The 13410-nt window shown below is 44.9% G+C and overlaps 1 protein-coding gene and 1 long non-coding RNA gene across 3 annotated transcripts in view; one reads left to right on the top strand and one right to left on the bottom strand.

The window, feature by feature from the left end:
* Positions 1 to 4583, bottom strand: part of LOC311436826 — a 24811-nt gene extending 20228 nt beyond the window's left edge. Inside the window, exon 1 of the long non-coding RNA XR_014693103.1 lies at positions 4187 to 4583. This is a non-coding gene — a long non-coding RNA (uncharacterized lncRNA). The remainder of the gene's footprint in view (positions 1 to 4186) is intronic.
* PPEF2 (protein phosphatase with EF-hand domain 2) overlaps positions 1 to 13410 on the top strand; it is a 16683-nt gene extending 3273 nt beyond the window's left edge. Inside the window, exons 2-16 of one of the 2 annotated variants that reach the window (XM_084519297.1) lie at positions 1260 to 1387; positions 2461 to 2518; positions 3204 to 3379; positions 4454 to 4568; positions 5724 to 5770; positions 6208 to 6374; positions 6459 to 6495; positions 6587 to 6736; positions 7832 to 8164; positions 9380 to 9565; positions 10216 to 10358; positions 10961 to 11067; positions 11863 to 12026; positions 12294 to 12381; positions 12724 to 13410. In XM_084519297.1, the coding sequence (XP_084375423.1) occupies positions 1260 to 1387; positions 2461 to 2518; positions 3204 to 3379; positions 4454 to 4568; positions 5724 to 5770; positions 6208 to 6374; positions 6459 to 6495; positions 6587 to 6736; positions 7832 to 8164; positions 9380 to 9565; positions 10216 to 10358; positions 10961 to 11067; positions 11863 to 12026; positions 12294 to 12381; positions 12724 to 12902 (2078 nt within the window). In that variant the 3' untranslated portion in view covers positions 12903 to 13410. Of the gene's footprint in view, positions 1 to 1259; positions 1388 to 2460; positions 2519 to 3203; positions 3380 to 4453; positions 4569 to 5723; positions 5771 to 6207; positions 6496 to 6586; positions 6737 to 7831; positions 8165 to 9379; positions 9566 to 10215; positions 10359 to 10960; positions 11068 to 11862; positions 12027 to 12293; positions 12382 to 12723 lie in introns of both variants that reach the window. The other variant, XM_084519296.1, reaches the window with a different exon arrangement.

Genomic DNA, 13410 nt, shown 5'->3' with positions numbered 1-13410 from the left:
GTGGGGGGGATTTTCTTTTTAATCAAGCTTTTTCATTCCACACACCCAATTAATTGCTCTGCCTGCTCTGATGAACATAGCAGTGCTCTCTCACAAACCATATGCCAAGGGAACACAAGCTTCTGCAGCAGGGCTAACTCATGTCTTCATTTGAATTTGGGGCCAGCCTTTAGATAGAGCAGTTGTCCCTCTCCCAGCTGAAGCTGATGCAGAGAAGTGCTTTTAGAAAACGTTTTAAACACAGGGCTCTAAGAGTGAACAGAAAGAGCACTGAGCCTAATAAAAAGAGAGAGACCAAGTAGCAGAGTTGGCAAGGTGATATAAAGTAACCAGGCAGTCCAAATGGGGTCAAGACCAGCTAAGGAGGATGTAAGAGTTTCCAGGGGTACATTAAGTTCTGCTGCAGAATTTGAAAAAGTAAATGGAAAACTGTACCACTGTGCTTTATTTTAAAGTACACTGCTTTATCTTAAATCACTGGATCTGGGGAAAAATGGAGGAATTACGATATTTTGAACACAAGGCCATATGGCCATCATTTGGAGGCAAGAGCCTGGTGGCAGTGCTGGCTGTAGATTGACCCATGACCAGAGAGACCTGTGAATTCCTGGCATTTCCCTCCTTCTGTATCATTAAGTGGATGAAGGGCTGTTTCCCTCTTTTCACTGTGTGTGTTATTTCAGTCCAAGATAACAACACCTTAACATTTACACTAGAACAAATCACACCTGAAGTTTGCCCAGAACTACAGAAGCTGAGGTATTTATTTGGCATAAAGGAAGGGAGATAAAACCTGTATTTTTGAGGTTCTGTAGACCTCAGTCTCTTGTTTTCCCTCATAACATCTTGTGTGGCCTCAGTTAAATGCCTGGTTTCCTGAAGCCCCGGTACCTAGACTAGAAGGGGGACATGAAAATGATGAAGGCGGATGGAAAGAGATTAAATTGTGCTTTAACACTGAAGAATTTGTTTGGACCTTTAGGCCCCAACAAGTTGTTACCACAGATGCTGAAGAGATGGCACTGATGGTTAGAAGCTCTTCAGAGCAGAGTCAGATCCCCTCTTGCAACAGGGTGAAAAGAAGTGGGTGTTCTGTTATTCCTAATATTTAGGCACCAGAACACCCTTTCCGAATACTTGCTCCTGGAAGAGAAAGGTCCCTCTTGAGTTTTCAGGGTCAGGAAAGGAGAAGAAGCAGAATATCTCAGCTGCTGTGGCCACTTGCAGCTCACCAGGCTGTTTCTGTTTTTGTCCCCTAGCTTTCAAGGCAGCCGTTTTGATCCAAAGGTGGTACCGGCGCTACGTTGCTCGGCTGGAAATGCGCCGACGTTGCACTTGGAGAATCTTTCAATCCATTGAGTATGCCTGTGAGCAGGATCAGATCAAGGTAAGGTGCTAAGGAAAAGAGTGAGTGGGAAGAGACATCCTCTTCTGGTGATTTTGGTACTGGCTGAAGCTTAATTCCCAGCTTTCTGTCTGAATGCAGCCTTTCTGTGCTGAAGCTAGCTAACGGTACACTATTTTTAGGGCAGAAGCAGGCAGCTTCTTCCTACGTGGGTGTGTAAGATGTATCATGATTTTTAGGACCCTAATTTATGGAGGGAGAGAAATAAGCCTCTGCCTGAAGGTTTGCAAGGACTGCTGCTGTAAAAGTGGCAGTAGTAGGGTAGCCTGGGGAGGAAAGAGCACTGTGTAGTAGGGAAGCTGCATAAACTTGTGCCTCCATGTGTCAGGAACTTTACAACTTTGTGTTAAATTTAGAGAGGGTTGTTATTTGTGAGAGTGGGGTTTTATTTGTCTGGGTTTTGGTTTTGATTTAATGAACTCTTGTCTCCTTTGGAGCCTAGTCCCTCTTCCCTCTTGGAGAACATTGTGGCCTGCCATTATTTGCCATTCTGGGAGGCAGGGCCCCTTCTGCGAATTCTCAAACAGGAGGATGCTCTCTCTGCCACAGATGCATTTGTTTCTGTCTACTGGCTAGTAAGCCTGCAAGTGCTTTGGTGTACCAAAGATTGGGTTTCGTGCTTCTTTTCTGCCTATCAATTTCCTGCATGCTTGTGTGTGTGATGAAATGCTAAGAAATGAACCTTGAAATAAACTTATAAGGAGCATTTAACATCATCAGCCCTGTCCTGAGTCTGAACTCAAGAGGCAATCCTTGTTTTGTTTGAACTTTGCTTGATGTTCTCTTATATGGTTGCCTTGCTGTTGAGCAGGGAGAGGGCTTATGGGTGTTCTGTCTGTATGGCTGAAGGGAAAGCTACTACTTTTACTTAATTACAAGAAATATCAAACCAAATAACTACAGTCTGATTTGTTGTACATGCCAGAAAACATGAGAAGGGCATGGGCAGGTAATACTTGTAAAAAGATCTTGTCAGCTTCCCACTCTATGTAATTTCCAGTGGGTGTTGGGGATGTTCCAGAGTGAATGATGATGGGCTTTGTCTCTTCTTGCAGCTTCACAACTTCTTCAGCTACCTCATGGACCACTTCACACCAAGCAGCAGTAAAGAGAGTAAGTTTGTGTGTGTCTTTTGTAGACTCCCTACAAATTTGAATAGGGACTGAATTACAAGGACAATGTAAGAGCTGTGCAAGCAATGTGGGGTAATTCCTACTCCTTAAGAGCTAAAAGGGGGAATAAAACCTCAGCATGTTTTCTAAGAGCACTATTAGAAATCTGCCCTTTTTTCAGTCATCCCTGGTAACCAGCACTCTGCAGAGTCCATTTCTGAAGCTATAGAAGATCTGTCTCTAGGGAGATGCTTCAGATTATCTACATTATTTAGTTTCTCACCTATAATGGTGGGGGGAAGGAAGTGCAGTGGGAACCAATAGGGTATCTTTCTGAACCTGCAGAGAGCACTGTATACTATTTCTTAGTGCTGGGAGCTTGCTAATGAATTTAGGTCTGAAATCTGGTTATAAGATGTTACAGCAATTAAAAAAAAATATGCAAAACTGAGAACGTGGTTGCAGGTTTAGAAAAAAACAGTGTAACATAGGAGACAGCTCCTCATTATAATTTTGCATGCTTTTTGCTCTTGCCTAAAGAAACAGCTTTTCCCTAACAAACAAACAAACAAACAAACAAAAACAAAACAAAACAAAAAAAAAAAAAACAAGAATGGTGTATTAACTTTTTCTTGTCTCTTTCTTTTTTTTAAATAAACAATCCAACCAACCAACCTGTCATCCAGGGGATTTTATCAGTCGCATGTTCATAAGTGGGGAAAGCTTCAAAGAGGCTGAGCTGGAAAGGTACTGCGACTATGAATCCATGGAGGTGCCAGACTCCTACACTGGACCCCATCTCTCTTTCCCCCTCCTTCCTGACCATGCGACTGCCTTGCTGGAAGCTTTCAAACAGAAACAAGTAAGGATCCCAAAAGGAACCACGCTTTCCCCTTCTGCATATAGAGGTGTGGGACAGATGATTTGTTTTTAGACTTCCTAGCAAATAAACTGATTTGAATATGAGCAGCTGGCAGGCTGTTAAGCAAAGAGGCTAGAAATGATCTGGTAGGTATTTCCCAGGGCAAACTTTCTTCTTTTCAGAAAACACAGTTCTAACAAAAACACAAAATTTTTGTAGTTAATGTGCCAGTGCTAACCTTACTTTCATTTCAAAAGGGAAAAGAAAAAAATACCAACAGTCCATGTTGAAACATTCTTTTGTCATTTTTTGTTGCAATGCCTCTATTTGTATGAATGTATAGGATGGCCCAAGTGGAAAGAAGTGATCAAAATTATGTTTTGTGCCATGCATATCCAATTCGTGGGGAAAAATATATATTTTAAATCTAAGATAGAATTGTGTGTGGTTTTATTATTATTATTATTATTATTATTATTATTATTATTATTATTATTATTATTATTATTATTTTATTAGGAAGTCCATTACCAATTCAGCAAATCTAATGAGTGGAGTCCTTGCACAATTGTTCTGCCTCCATCCCTCAGATGAGGTGCTGAACAGCAAAATAGGTCAAAATAGGTCCAAACCTCCCTTCCCCAAACAAATTCAGACTTGTAAAGCAAAGCCTCTAGAGCCCTGACTAACATTAAATTCTTCCTCACTGGCTTTGAGGGAACGTATTTATGCAGGTCACATGGCAGGTCAGAATCTGGCCTTATGTGGAGAATGCAAAGAAAGATGTAGAAGATAGCAGCTTCTTACCTGTGATGCCAGGCTGGAGCTTCTGCTCTAGGGGATGGTGTTGCATAGCGGATATAGTTTTGACCATAGGGTTTTGCTGCCAGCTGATCTGATGCCAAGGCAGTGCTGCTTTGGACAAGTCTCTTCCATTCTGCTTTTGCCTGGTATTTGTGCTGTCTTATTTGCAAGCCTGTAGGTCAGCTCTGATTGTCGTGATGGGTCCTTGGGGCCTTTGCAGGCAGCTGGGTTGCTGCTCAGAGCTTTAATTCCTTCGCTTTCTCCTAGTAGCAGCTCCACGCTCGCTATGTCTTAAACCTTCTGCATGAGACCAGGAAGCACCTCAAGCAGTTGCCAAACATCAGTCACGTCTCCACCTGCTACAGCGAGGAGGTCACCGTGTGCGGTACGTTTGGGTGGGAGGGCACTGCACAGTCTTTGGAGGGAGAGTGCTTAGGTGGAAGGGATGGAAAATTGGTACTGTTCAAATGTGGAACAGAACTGCAGTCTGTATGTAAAAGGTGTATTGAGAAGCAGCTGGGGCTGCCTTTAAAATGTCTGGTAAAATACCTTATGGTGCTGTATTTGAGCTGCTGTTGAGACTGGCCTGAACATTGGCGGGAGCAATTCTCCATTGTGGCCTCATTTCTGCTTGGTCTGGAAGAGGACGGTTTGATAATTGCCCCTTGATGGCAGCGTTTAGCTTGCCATAGCCTGCTGTAGCAGCAGTGTTGTCAGGGTGATTATAAAAATGCAAAGAGAGGAGGAGGTATGAAAGGAGAGGATAAGGATATACATTTGTCTTAGCATAAAATGAGGGGTGCTGATGATGGCCCGTGGCTGTTACAATTGTTATACATTACCACAAAAATTTAGATTTTTTTTTCAACTGGATTCAATTTTGTCTTTGTTCTGTAACCCGGAACTTGGGATCCCTGTTCTAAAGCACAGAAACTGCACCCAGTCAAGGACTGGCCTCAAGGCTCATTTATTGTCCTGCTCTGTGCCCTGGAATTATTTAAGCAACCAAGTCCTGGAGCTGTTTTGGTTAAGTCTTCATAATTGGCAGTGTGTGCATTCAGATCGAGGATACTCACACATCTTTGAGTTGTATCAGATAAATTTGAAAGAGACAAAACTTTTCACCGTTATTTTCCTGCTCTAAGACTTATGTAAAAACTTTGAGATATTTCTGAAAACCATGTGTTATGCACAGAATTTTGTGTGCAGTCAATAACACATTAAATGAAAATTTCGTTTGATTATTTTGTATGCAAACCTTTCTCCTGTGTAATGATCAAAGTCAATTTCTTGTGCCATCTTGTGTCATCATAAGAGAGATGCACAAAGCTTCTGAAGCAGTTTGTTCTCACTCAGACTTCAGCTCAAGCCTTTATATCATGTCCTTTTGCTCTGGGCATGCTGCCTCAGCGTCAGGAATGTATTACTTTACTCTGGACCTTGAATTTCCTTTATAGACATACTTTATAGAAAGTTATTTATTGGTGTCTTTTAAAGTTAAAAGTAAGCATACTGTGACTTGTCTTTTTGTGCCTGTTAGGAGATTTGCATGGCCAGCTGGATGACTTGTTCCTCATATTTTATAAGGTAGGCTCCATACTTGGTGAGACTGCCCAGGCATTGTAAGAGGTATCACATGGGTCATGTTGAGAAGCATTTGCAAAACTGGGCCCTTGAGATGTAATTGTCCAGCTATTTTGATCGGTTTTCAATGGCTTCACAAAGCAAAAGCTTATTCTCTTGCTGACTTTTAAATGTGTAAGAACTGTTATGGTAGACATGTACATTTGGCAGGTGCTAATGGATATTTTTGTAAGTCCTGACACCAATGGCTCCATCTCCTGACTCCATTTTCACTTCTCAGTGCATTTACCACTGGGAGCCTACAGGATAAAAATAAGAGTTAGGATCTATTGTAGAAGGTGACTTGGGGTAACAGTGAGTGTGCAGCTAGTGGGGAGGTATATTTGAGCGTCACGGGGAGGCCTCTCTAGTAACATCTACCTGTCCCTTGTTTTTTGCAGAATGGCCTTCCTTCCCCTTCCAAGTCCTACGTGTTCAATGGGGACTTTGTAGACAGAGGCAAACAGTCCCTCGAGATCCTTATCATCCTCTTTACCTTCCTCTTGATCTATCCAAAAGAGGTTCATCTAAACCGTGGGAACCATGAAGATCACATGGTCAACTTACGGTATGGGTTCTGTGTGGGGCTGATCACAATGTCAGTGGCGTCACTGCAAAATCTCACTGAACTTCCTTTCTTCTGTTCCTACAGGTATGGTTTCGCCAAGGAAGTCATGCAGAAATACAAGGTAGGAACATGTTTGTGTCTCCTTCAGCACATGAGACACAGGCTTTGAAGGTTCGATGCTTCATCTTTTCCTTTCTGCCCTGTCCTCCCAGGTGCATGGGAAGAAAATCTTGAAGATGATTCAGAATGTCTTCTGCTGGCTCCCCCTGGCCACTCTGATTGATCAGAAAGTCCTCATTATACATGGAGGCGTCTCTGATACCACTGACCTGGACATGCTGGAGAAAATTCAAAGGAACAAAGTAGGTTTTATTTCCTCGAGACAACAGTGTTGCTGATTTATAGTTGGAGAGCTTACTCCTGTGTGTCAGCTTGGATGTTGACAAATGTAAAGGATGATCTTCCTAGCCAAAAAGTGTGTTTAGGAACAGGCTCGGGGTGCACTGCTTTGGTTTAATAGGATGCATGCAGGAGGTGTGAAGGGAAAAGGAGTTTTCGATTTCTGGAACTCGAGAGGATCGGTTATAGCCAGCTAACTGGTGGACAATGGCATTGGGTAAACAGATGTGCTGGTGCTGACAGTAAAAACATAGCAACAACAGGATTTTGTCCTATAGTTCTTTAGATTGTTTAGCTTCTCTCTTTCTCTCTTTCTCTCTTTCTCTCTTTCTTTCCTTCTTCCTTCTTCTTTCTTTCTTTCTTTCTTTCTTTCTTTCTTTCTTTCTTTCTTTCTTTCTTTCTTTCTTTCTTTCTTTCTTTCTTTCTTTCTTTCTTTCTTTCTTTCTTTCTTTCTTTCTTTCTTTCTTTCTTTCTTTCTTTCTTTCTTTCTTTCTTTCTTTCTTTCTTTCTTTCTTTCTTTCTTTCTTTCTTTCTTTCTTTCTTTCTTTCTTTCTTTCTTTCTTTCTTTCTTTCTTTCTTTCTTTCTTTCTTTCTTTCTTTCTTTCTTTTCCCCCCCCCCCCCCCCCCCCACTATTTCTAGAGGGATTGTGACAAGTCATTAACTTGCGTCTGCCTCTCTTTAGTTGACAAATACTACTTCCTTTCACCAGATCTAATGACAAGCACCTGCTTTAGCGATTGATCTTTCCCTCATTCTGCTGCCTAGTTCCCATTGCAGATTAAATCCATGTAATCTGTCTTTCATGAGTGTCTGAGCAGTACAAAGTCAATGAAGAAGAGATGGATCCGTAGTCAGGATGGATGTGTGGCCCCAGCTGTAAACCAAGAGTGGAACATCCTGAGAGGGTGGCACTAGTAACCTCCTACCATTAAACACCAAAGGCAATTGCGTTTCAGAGGCCTGTGTCACTTGACAGATTTCCAGTGGGAGATGCTAGAGCTAGAGCTCCAGCTTTCCAAGCGGTTTGACCATCTGTTTCCTTTCCTACCTCTTTCAGTTTATTTCTGTCTTGAGAGGGAAGAAAAGGAAGGAGTCAAACAGAAACGTGGAAATACAGGAGGTAAACGGGGAGAACGCAGAGGCTAACCCTGCAGGGAACGAACCACTGCCCAGTTTACCCTTGCAGCCCCGACCAGCGCAGGCTCCCAGCATGGCCAACAGGCTGGAGTTCTCCAGGTGGGTCCGGCAGACGGTGCAGGAGCAAATCGAGTGGTGCCGCCGGCTGGTGGACATCAGTGAGTCGGAGGACGAGGAGCCCACCTACTCCAGCATGGTCTCCTTAACGGATTTGGATGCGCCGTGCTGGACTCGCCAGGAAGAGTGGAAGCAGGTGAGCGGTGTAAACGGGGCCCTGGCTTTAGTAGGTGCCTTCCACGGCTTTGTTCTCTGTTCTTACAAGGAATCTTGCTATAAAATGTGTGGGTCAGTGCCCAGACCTCTCTGCAGAGATATTTTTGCTGCTCTGTAAAGTGGATTTAAGGAGAAAGTCAATGCAGAGGTGCCAGAGGAGGACTGGTGCTAGCTGTGTTCTGCTGGTGCCTTTCTTTTAGCCTTGCAAGTCAGCCTCTTCACTGGGCTTTTGGCTTTCTGCACTCAAGGCTCTGTCCCAGCATCTGCCACCAGCACAGCATCTGTTGGATAAATCAAACTGCTGCTCAGGCACAGCGTGGGGTGACAGTTTTTTTTGATTCACTGCAGGGGAGAGAAATAATAGGTGACTGACTGTAGAGCCCAGTGGTTATATCCCTTGCTGTGTGCGTGGAGTATCTGAGGTCAGCTCTGCAGCTAATGAATGAGCGTGTCATTTGCTGATGAGGGAGTTGTGATCTTGGATGCTAGGAGCACTAAGAGTACTAAGAGTAGCTTCTGGTTTTATCCAGGCTGTGCAGTGAGATCACTAGGTGAATCGGAGCCTGGAAACTTGATTTCCTCTTTCTGTTGGATCAGTCTCTTCATGAGCCTGCGTGCTGTGAAACCATCATTCCTTACCACACACTGCCCCTGACATCCTGGCATCACACACCTTATCAGCGTAAAGCTGTATATTGAGGTCAGGGTTAAAGAGATTAAACTTTAATCCTTGCAGTGGGTTACTGAGTCAGCACTTATATTAGTGGAGGCTGCTGAACATCCTGACCGGGGAGTAAAGGAGTTTAACACTAAGTCCACCCATGGCCCCAGGATCTGCCAGGCATTCTTGCTTTGGGGCATGTTTTGGGCTCGAGGAGGACAGGAAAGGCTTTTTGAAATCTAGCGGGATCAAAGGGAAAGCTTCTTTCAGGCCTGATTTATGAACACCTCTCTCCCCCAGGCACTTTTGAGTGTGGCTGTAGCTCCAGGCCAACAGTGTTGTCACCTCTGTGGTGGCTCAGGTCTGTGAGAGTCCTGCAAAGCAGTAAGGAGGTTCAGCGGGGATTCAGGAAACATCTCTGCATTATGCTAACAGCAGAAGTCCAGGCATGCAGAGATGGTGCTGTACTTGCTTAGTTGATGGGTGGTGGTTGACAAATACACATTATTCAGTGAACTTTTCCAATCCTTTCAGATTTTGGACATTCTCTGGAGTGACCCTATGCCTCAGGAGGGCTGCAGAGAAAATAAGGTGCGAGGTGGTGGCTGCTACTTTGGGCCTGATGTGACAGCAAAGATCCTTGAGAAGTACAACTTGCAGTTCCTCATCCGCTCCCACGAGTGCAAGCAAGAGGGCTATGAGTTCTGTCACAACCGCAAGGTTGGTGAGGGGCATGCTGTGAAGGATGCTTGGGTTTCCATCCTGCCAGGGCAGGGTTTCTGAGGTGTTTCATCTCAGCTCTTCATTTCTTCCAGTACGGTTTTGTTAAATACATACAAAATCTTTGAGAGGCCGTATCAGGAGTTACTGAAATGTGCTCCCAGCTGAGATGTGAGGTCAGGGCAGTCTGAAGTCAGCCTCTCTGTCAGGGGGACTGTTATGCAGGCAAAACACCTTCCTCTGCGTTGTAGCTGGGAAAAGATCTGAACCCATTTGTGCTATTGCCCCTGCTTAAAGCAGCTGTTTCTGAAGATGAAATATAAAAGCAGCATTAAAAAAGCTGATGCAGCAAAATTTGGCTCTCAGAAGATTCAGGGTGACTTCAATGACCTCAGCTGAGGCACCTGGACTCTGCTCACTGCAGTGGAAATTTGTCAGGAGTGCAGAGAAATCGCAGGACTCCAGCACATGGCCAGAACCACGCAAGGCCAGTGTCACCCTCGAGGAACTCTCACCTCACTTTTCCTTTTCCACATAAAACATTTTACTTTCACCATCTGTTTACTCCAGATGGGATGGGAGTTTTCACTGATGCATATATAATGGAGGATGCATGTACTGACTGTAAATGCCTCTCTTTTTGGGGTTAGGTACTGACCATATTTTCAGCTTCAAACTACTATGAGATCGGCAGCAACAGGGGAGCCTATGTGAAGCTGGGGCCGGACCTGGTCCCTCATTTTGTTCAGTACCAAGCCAACAAGACAGCCCACACTCTCACCATGACCCAAAGGCAAGTGCTGAATATTTGTTGCTGAGTATTCACCAAGCCAAAATTCCCAAAGGGAAAACTTTGGGAGCTTTGAGAAAGTTTGGCTGCAGAGCTGAACTTTCACAGCTTGATTTACCAAATAAATAGCCCTAAAGGAAGATTCAAGCTTTGAGCAGAAATTACTGAGTGAGGTTCAGGGGGACAAGGAGGAAGTGTTACAAGAGCAGAAAGGGGTTTTTCATTACTGGCTGCTGATTTTCCAGCTTCTCTTTCCAAAGCCACGTTTCAATTTGTGACCCTTTGTTGCTTCACAAATTGCACAGCTGTTAAAAGCCCCTGTGACTGGCATTGTAGAACCATTGCAACAAAAATGGGGAAACAAAAATGGGTAAACACAAACTGCAGAAGTTCGCTGGGATGGATTGTTTTTCCCTGAACTGGAGCTGACTGCTGACAGCTTGTAGAGGAAGGGCAACGGTTTCTGTGGTATGGCAGGGATTCACTGGATCAATTGGGGGAAATACTGCTCCAGACACATGCAGGGCAGTTGTGTGAGGGTGTGGGCAATCCACGGACAATGCAGAGGACTGGGAACGTGCCTCTCTCTTTTCTGCATCCTTCAGAATCAGCAGAGTAGAGGAGTCAGCCTTTCGAGCCTTGCGGGAGAAGCTGTTTGCTCACACCTCCGCTCTCATCAGCGCATTCAAGGCATACGATAAGGACAATACAGGTAAATTTGAGCCAGGAGCTGCTAAAATAATCCCCTGGTGGGACGGGGTTGGAGAGGCTAAGTTAGGTGCACGTCATAATCCTCAGGCTGCTTTTGTGCCAGCTAGGAAAGCTCTGCTGGTCAGGCAACTGAGTCATGGTGCTGAGGAGATCTCTCTGCATGTGCTTAGGGGGGAAACAGGGACAGGGCAGTCAGCAGAACAACTTTGTTGTGGGTGTACCTTCCCTAGCAGCAAATCATTCAAAAAAGTCCAGTTTAGCTGTTAGAGCAGCTGTTAACCTTGGGGCTTTTCTATGTTCCTGGGCCACCGAGGAACAACTAGTGGAGTTGCACAGCTCATAAGCTGCAGGGCACACATAGCTGTCAGTCACAAATTTAGAAAGAAATATCCAAAGTCAGTGTGTCTTCACAGTGTTCAGAGGTTTGCAGTCCCACTGATTTGTTACGGTGGTCAAAAGCTGGCTGAGGCTGGAGGGGACAGCATGTGCTTGTGCCCTGCAGCGGCTGTTGCAGGCTGATGTCTGCCTGGCCATGTAGGGTTTTTACCTATACCCAGGTGCTCAAGTGTACCATGGAGAAATGGAGCCATTGCTGGCAGTAGCACAGTAGCCGAGGATTTTTACTTTTAGAGCCGGCTGCGCTGCGGCTTGGTGTAATGGATCTTCTGGAGGTGGCCCTGTGCAGCAGCTAGAGGTGACAGTGGTGCAGCAGGTGAAACAAGCAACGCGCCAGCCATCTTTACGTGCTTTCAGCCACCAGCCTCTCAGAGGTCTCCATGGCTTTCTCTTCTTACAGGAAGGATCACGCTGAGCAACTGGGCAACGGCAGTGGAGTCAGTCTTGCACCTGGGACTGCCGTGGCGAATGCTGCGACCACAGCTGGTGCGCACCACAGAGGATGGCATGCTGGAGTACAAGTCCTGGCTTGATGATTTAGCCATGGAGCAGCGGAGCCAAGAGGTAAGGACTCGTATCTGTCAAAGTGTGCTGCAGAGCAGCTCACAAGGTCTCAGTGTGGGACAGGCAGGAAGGTTCCTGTAACGCAGAGCTGCACAGATGGTCCAGCCATCACAAACCCAGTTCATGAGGCACACACAATGTCCTGTGCACTGCTGGCTAACTCTTGAACGCAGCAGCTATTTTTACTTATGGGAGGGTCTGCAGTAACTGCTCAGAGAAAAGAGAGCTGTTGGAATGGGTAGAAAGAGTGTCCATGTTGTCTTTCAGCGCATCCAGTCGAGCTTGTTGGAAGTCATTTATCGGAACAGATCCAACTTGGAGACTATATTCAGGATCATTGACAGAGATCACTCAGGTAAGGAGGCGTGCAGGGGGTGCCGGTCACTGTGTTGTGTTCCATTCTACTTTTGGTCTTCTTTATTATCTTCAAAGGCATTTATTTAATGGTTTAGGGTACACATCACCTTCCTTCCTACACCGTTTTTTTTGGTTCTGGCAAGTTGTATTATGTCTCTTTGCTGCTTCTAAGTTGTATTTTATCCACTGTTCTTCACACTAGGAAGTTTAGTTGCAGCATGTGAAAGTCATTCCCTTCGTTTAGGGTAAGCAGGTAGTGAATCTGAGCAGGCGTACATCCCTGCACAGAGTAGGAGCTGGCAGCGTGGTGCTAAGGTGGCTGTGCCTTTTTGCCCTGCAGGTCTCATCTCGTTTGAGGAATTCCACCAAACCTGGAAGCTGTTCAGCTCCCACATGAACATTGAACTCACAGACGACGGCATCAATGACTTAGTTCGCAGCATTGACTTCAATAAAGATGGAAACATCGACTTCAACGAGTTCCTTGAAGCCTTCCGCCTTGTCAAACAGACACAGTAGTGAGAATTCGGAGGGGATTGCCACGTCCAATGCCTTGTCTGCAAAGCCAGGACTCCTTCCTACCTAACTGCAGAGCATGCTTGCAGCTGCAAAACAGGGAAAGGGAAAGCAGGGACCTGTAGCACTACTGCAAAAGCTGAAAATAGGGACCACTCCAACCAACAGCTGTGCTCTGTTTTGGGAAGGTAAAAGTACAATAGATAAAATGCACTTCAGTTACACCACATTTAAAGAAGAGCTCCGTTCCAAGTAGAAATCCTTGCTCCAAGGGAGCTACAATTTAATTTCTTTTGTCAATGCATGTGATGAAATCTTAAAGATCTATTCCAGTTTAGTAAAATGGAATTAAAGGCATTTCTTGGGGGCCGTGTTTTAACCAAATAGCAACTGCTACTGCAGTCTTCCTTTTATGAAACATTTCTTCTCAGTTGGCTGGTCCTGGGCCTTCTCAGCTGTGCTAGCACCACTGCTATTTCTGTGATGATACCCCTCTCCCCTGTTGCTCCTT

This window comes from Aythya ferina (genome assembly GCF_964211825.1).
Source record: "Aythya ferina genome assembly, chromosome: 4".
Lineage (NCBI taxonomy): Eukaryota > Metazoa > Chordata > Aves > Anseriformes > Anatidae > Aythya > Aythya ferina.
Note: the sequence above shows the minus strand (reverse complement) of the source record. Positions and strands in the feature narration are given on the sequence as shown.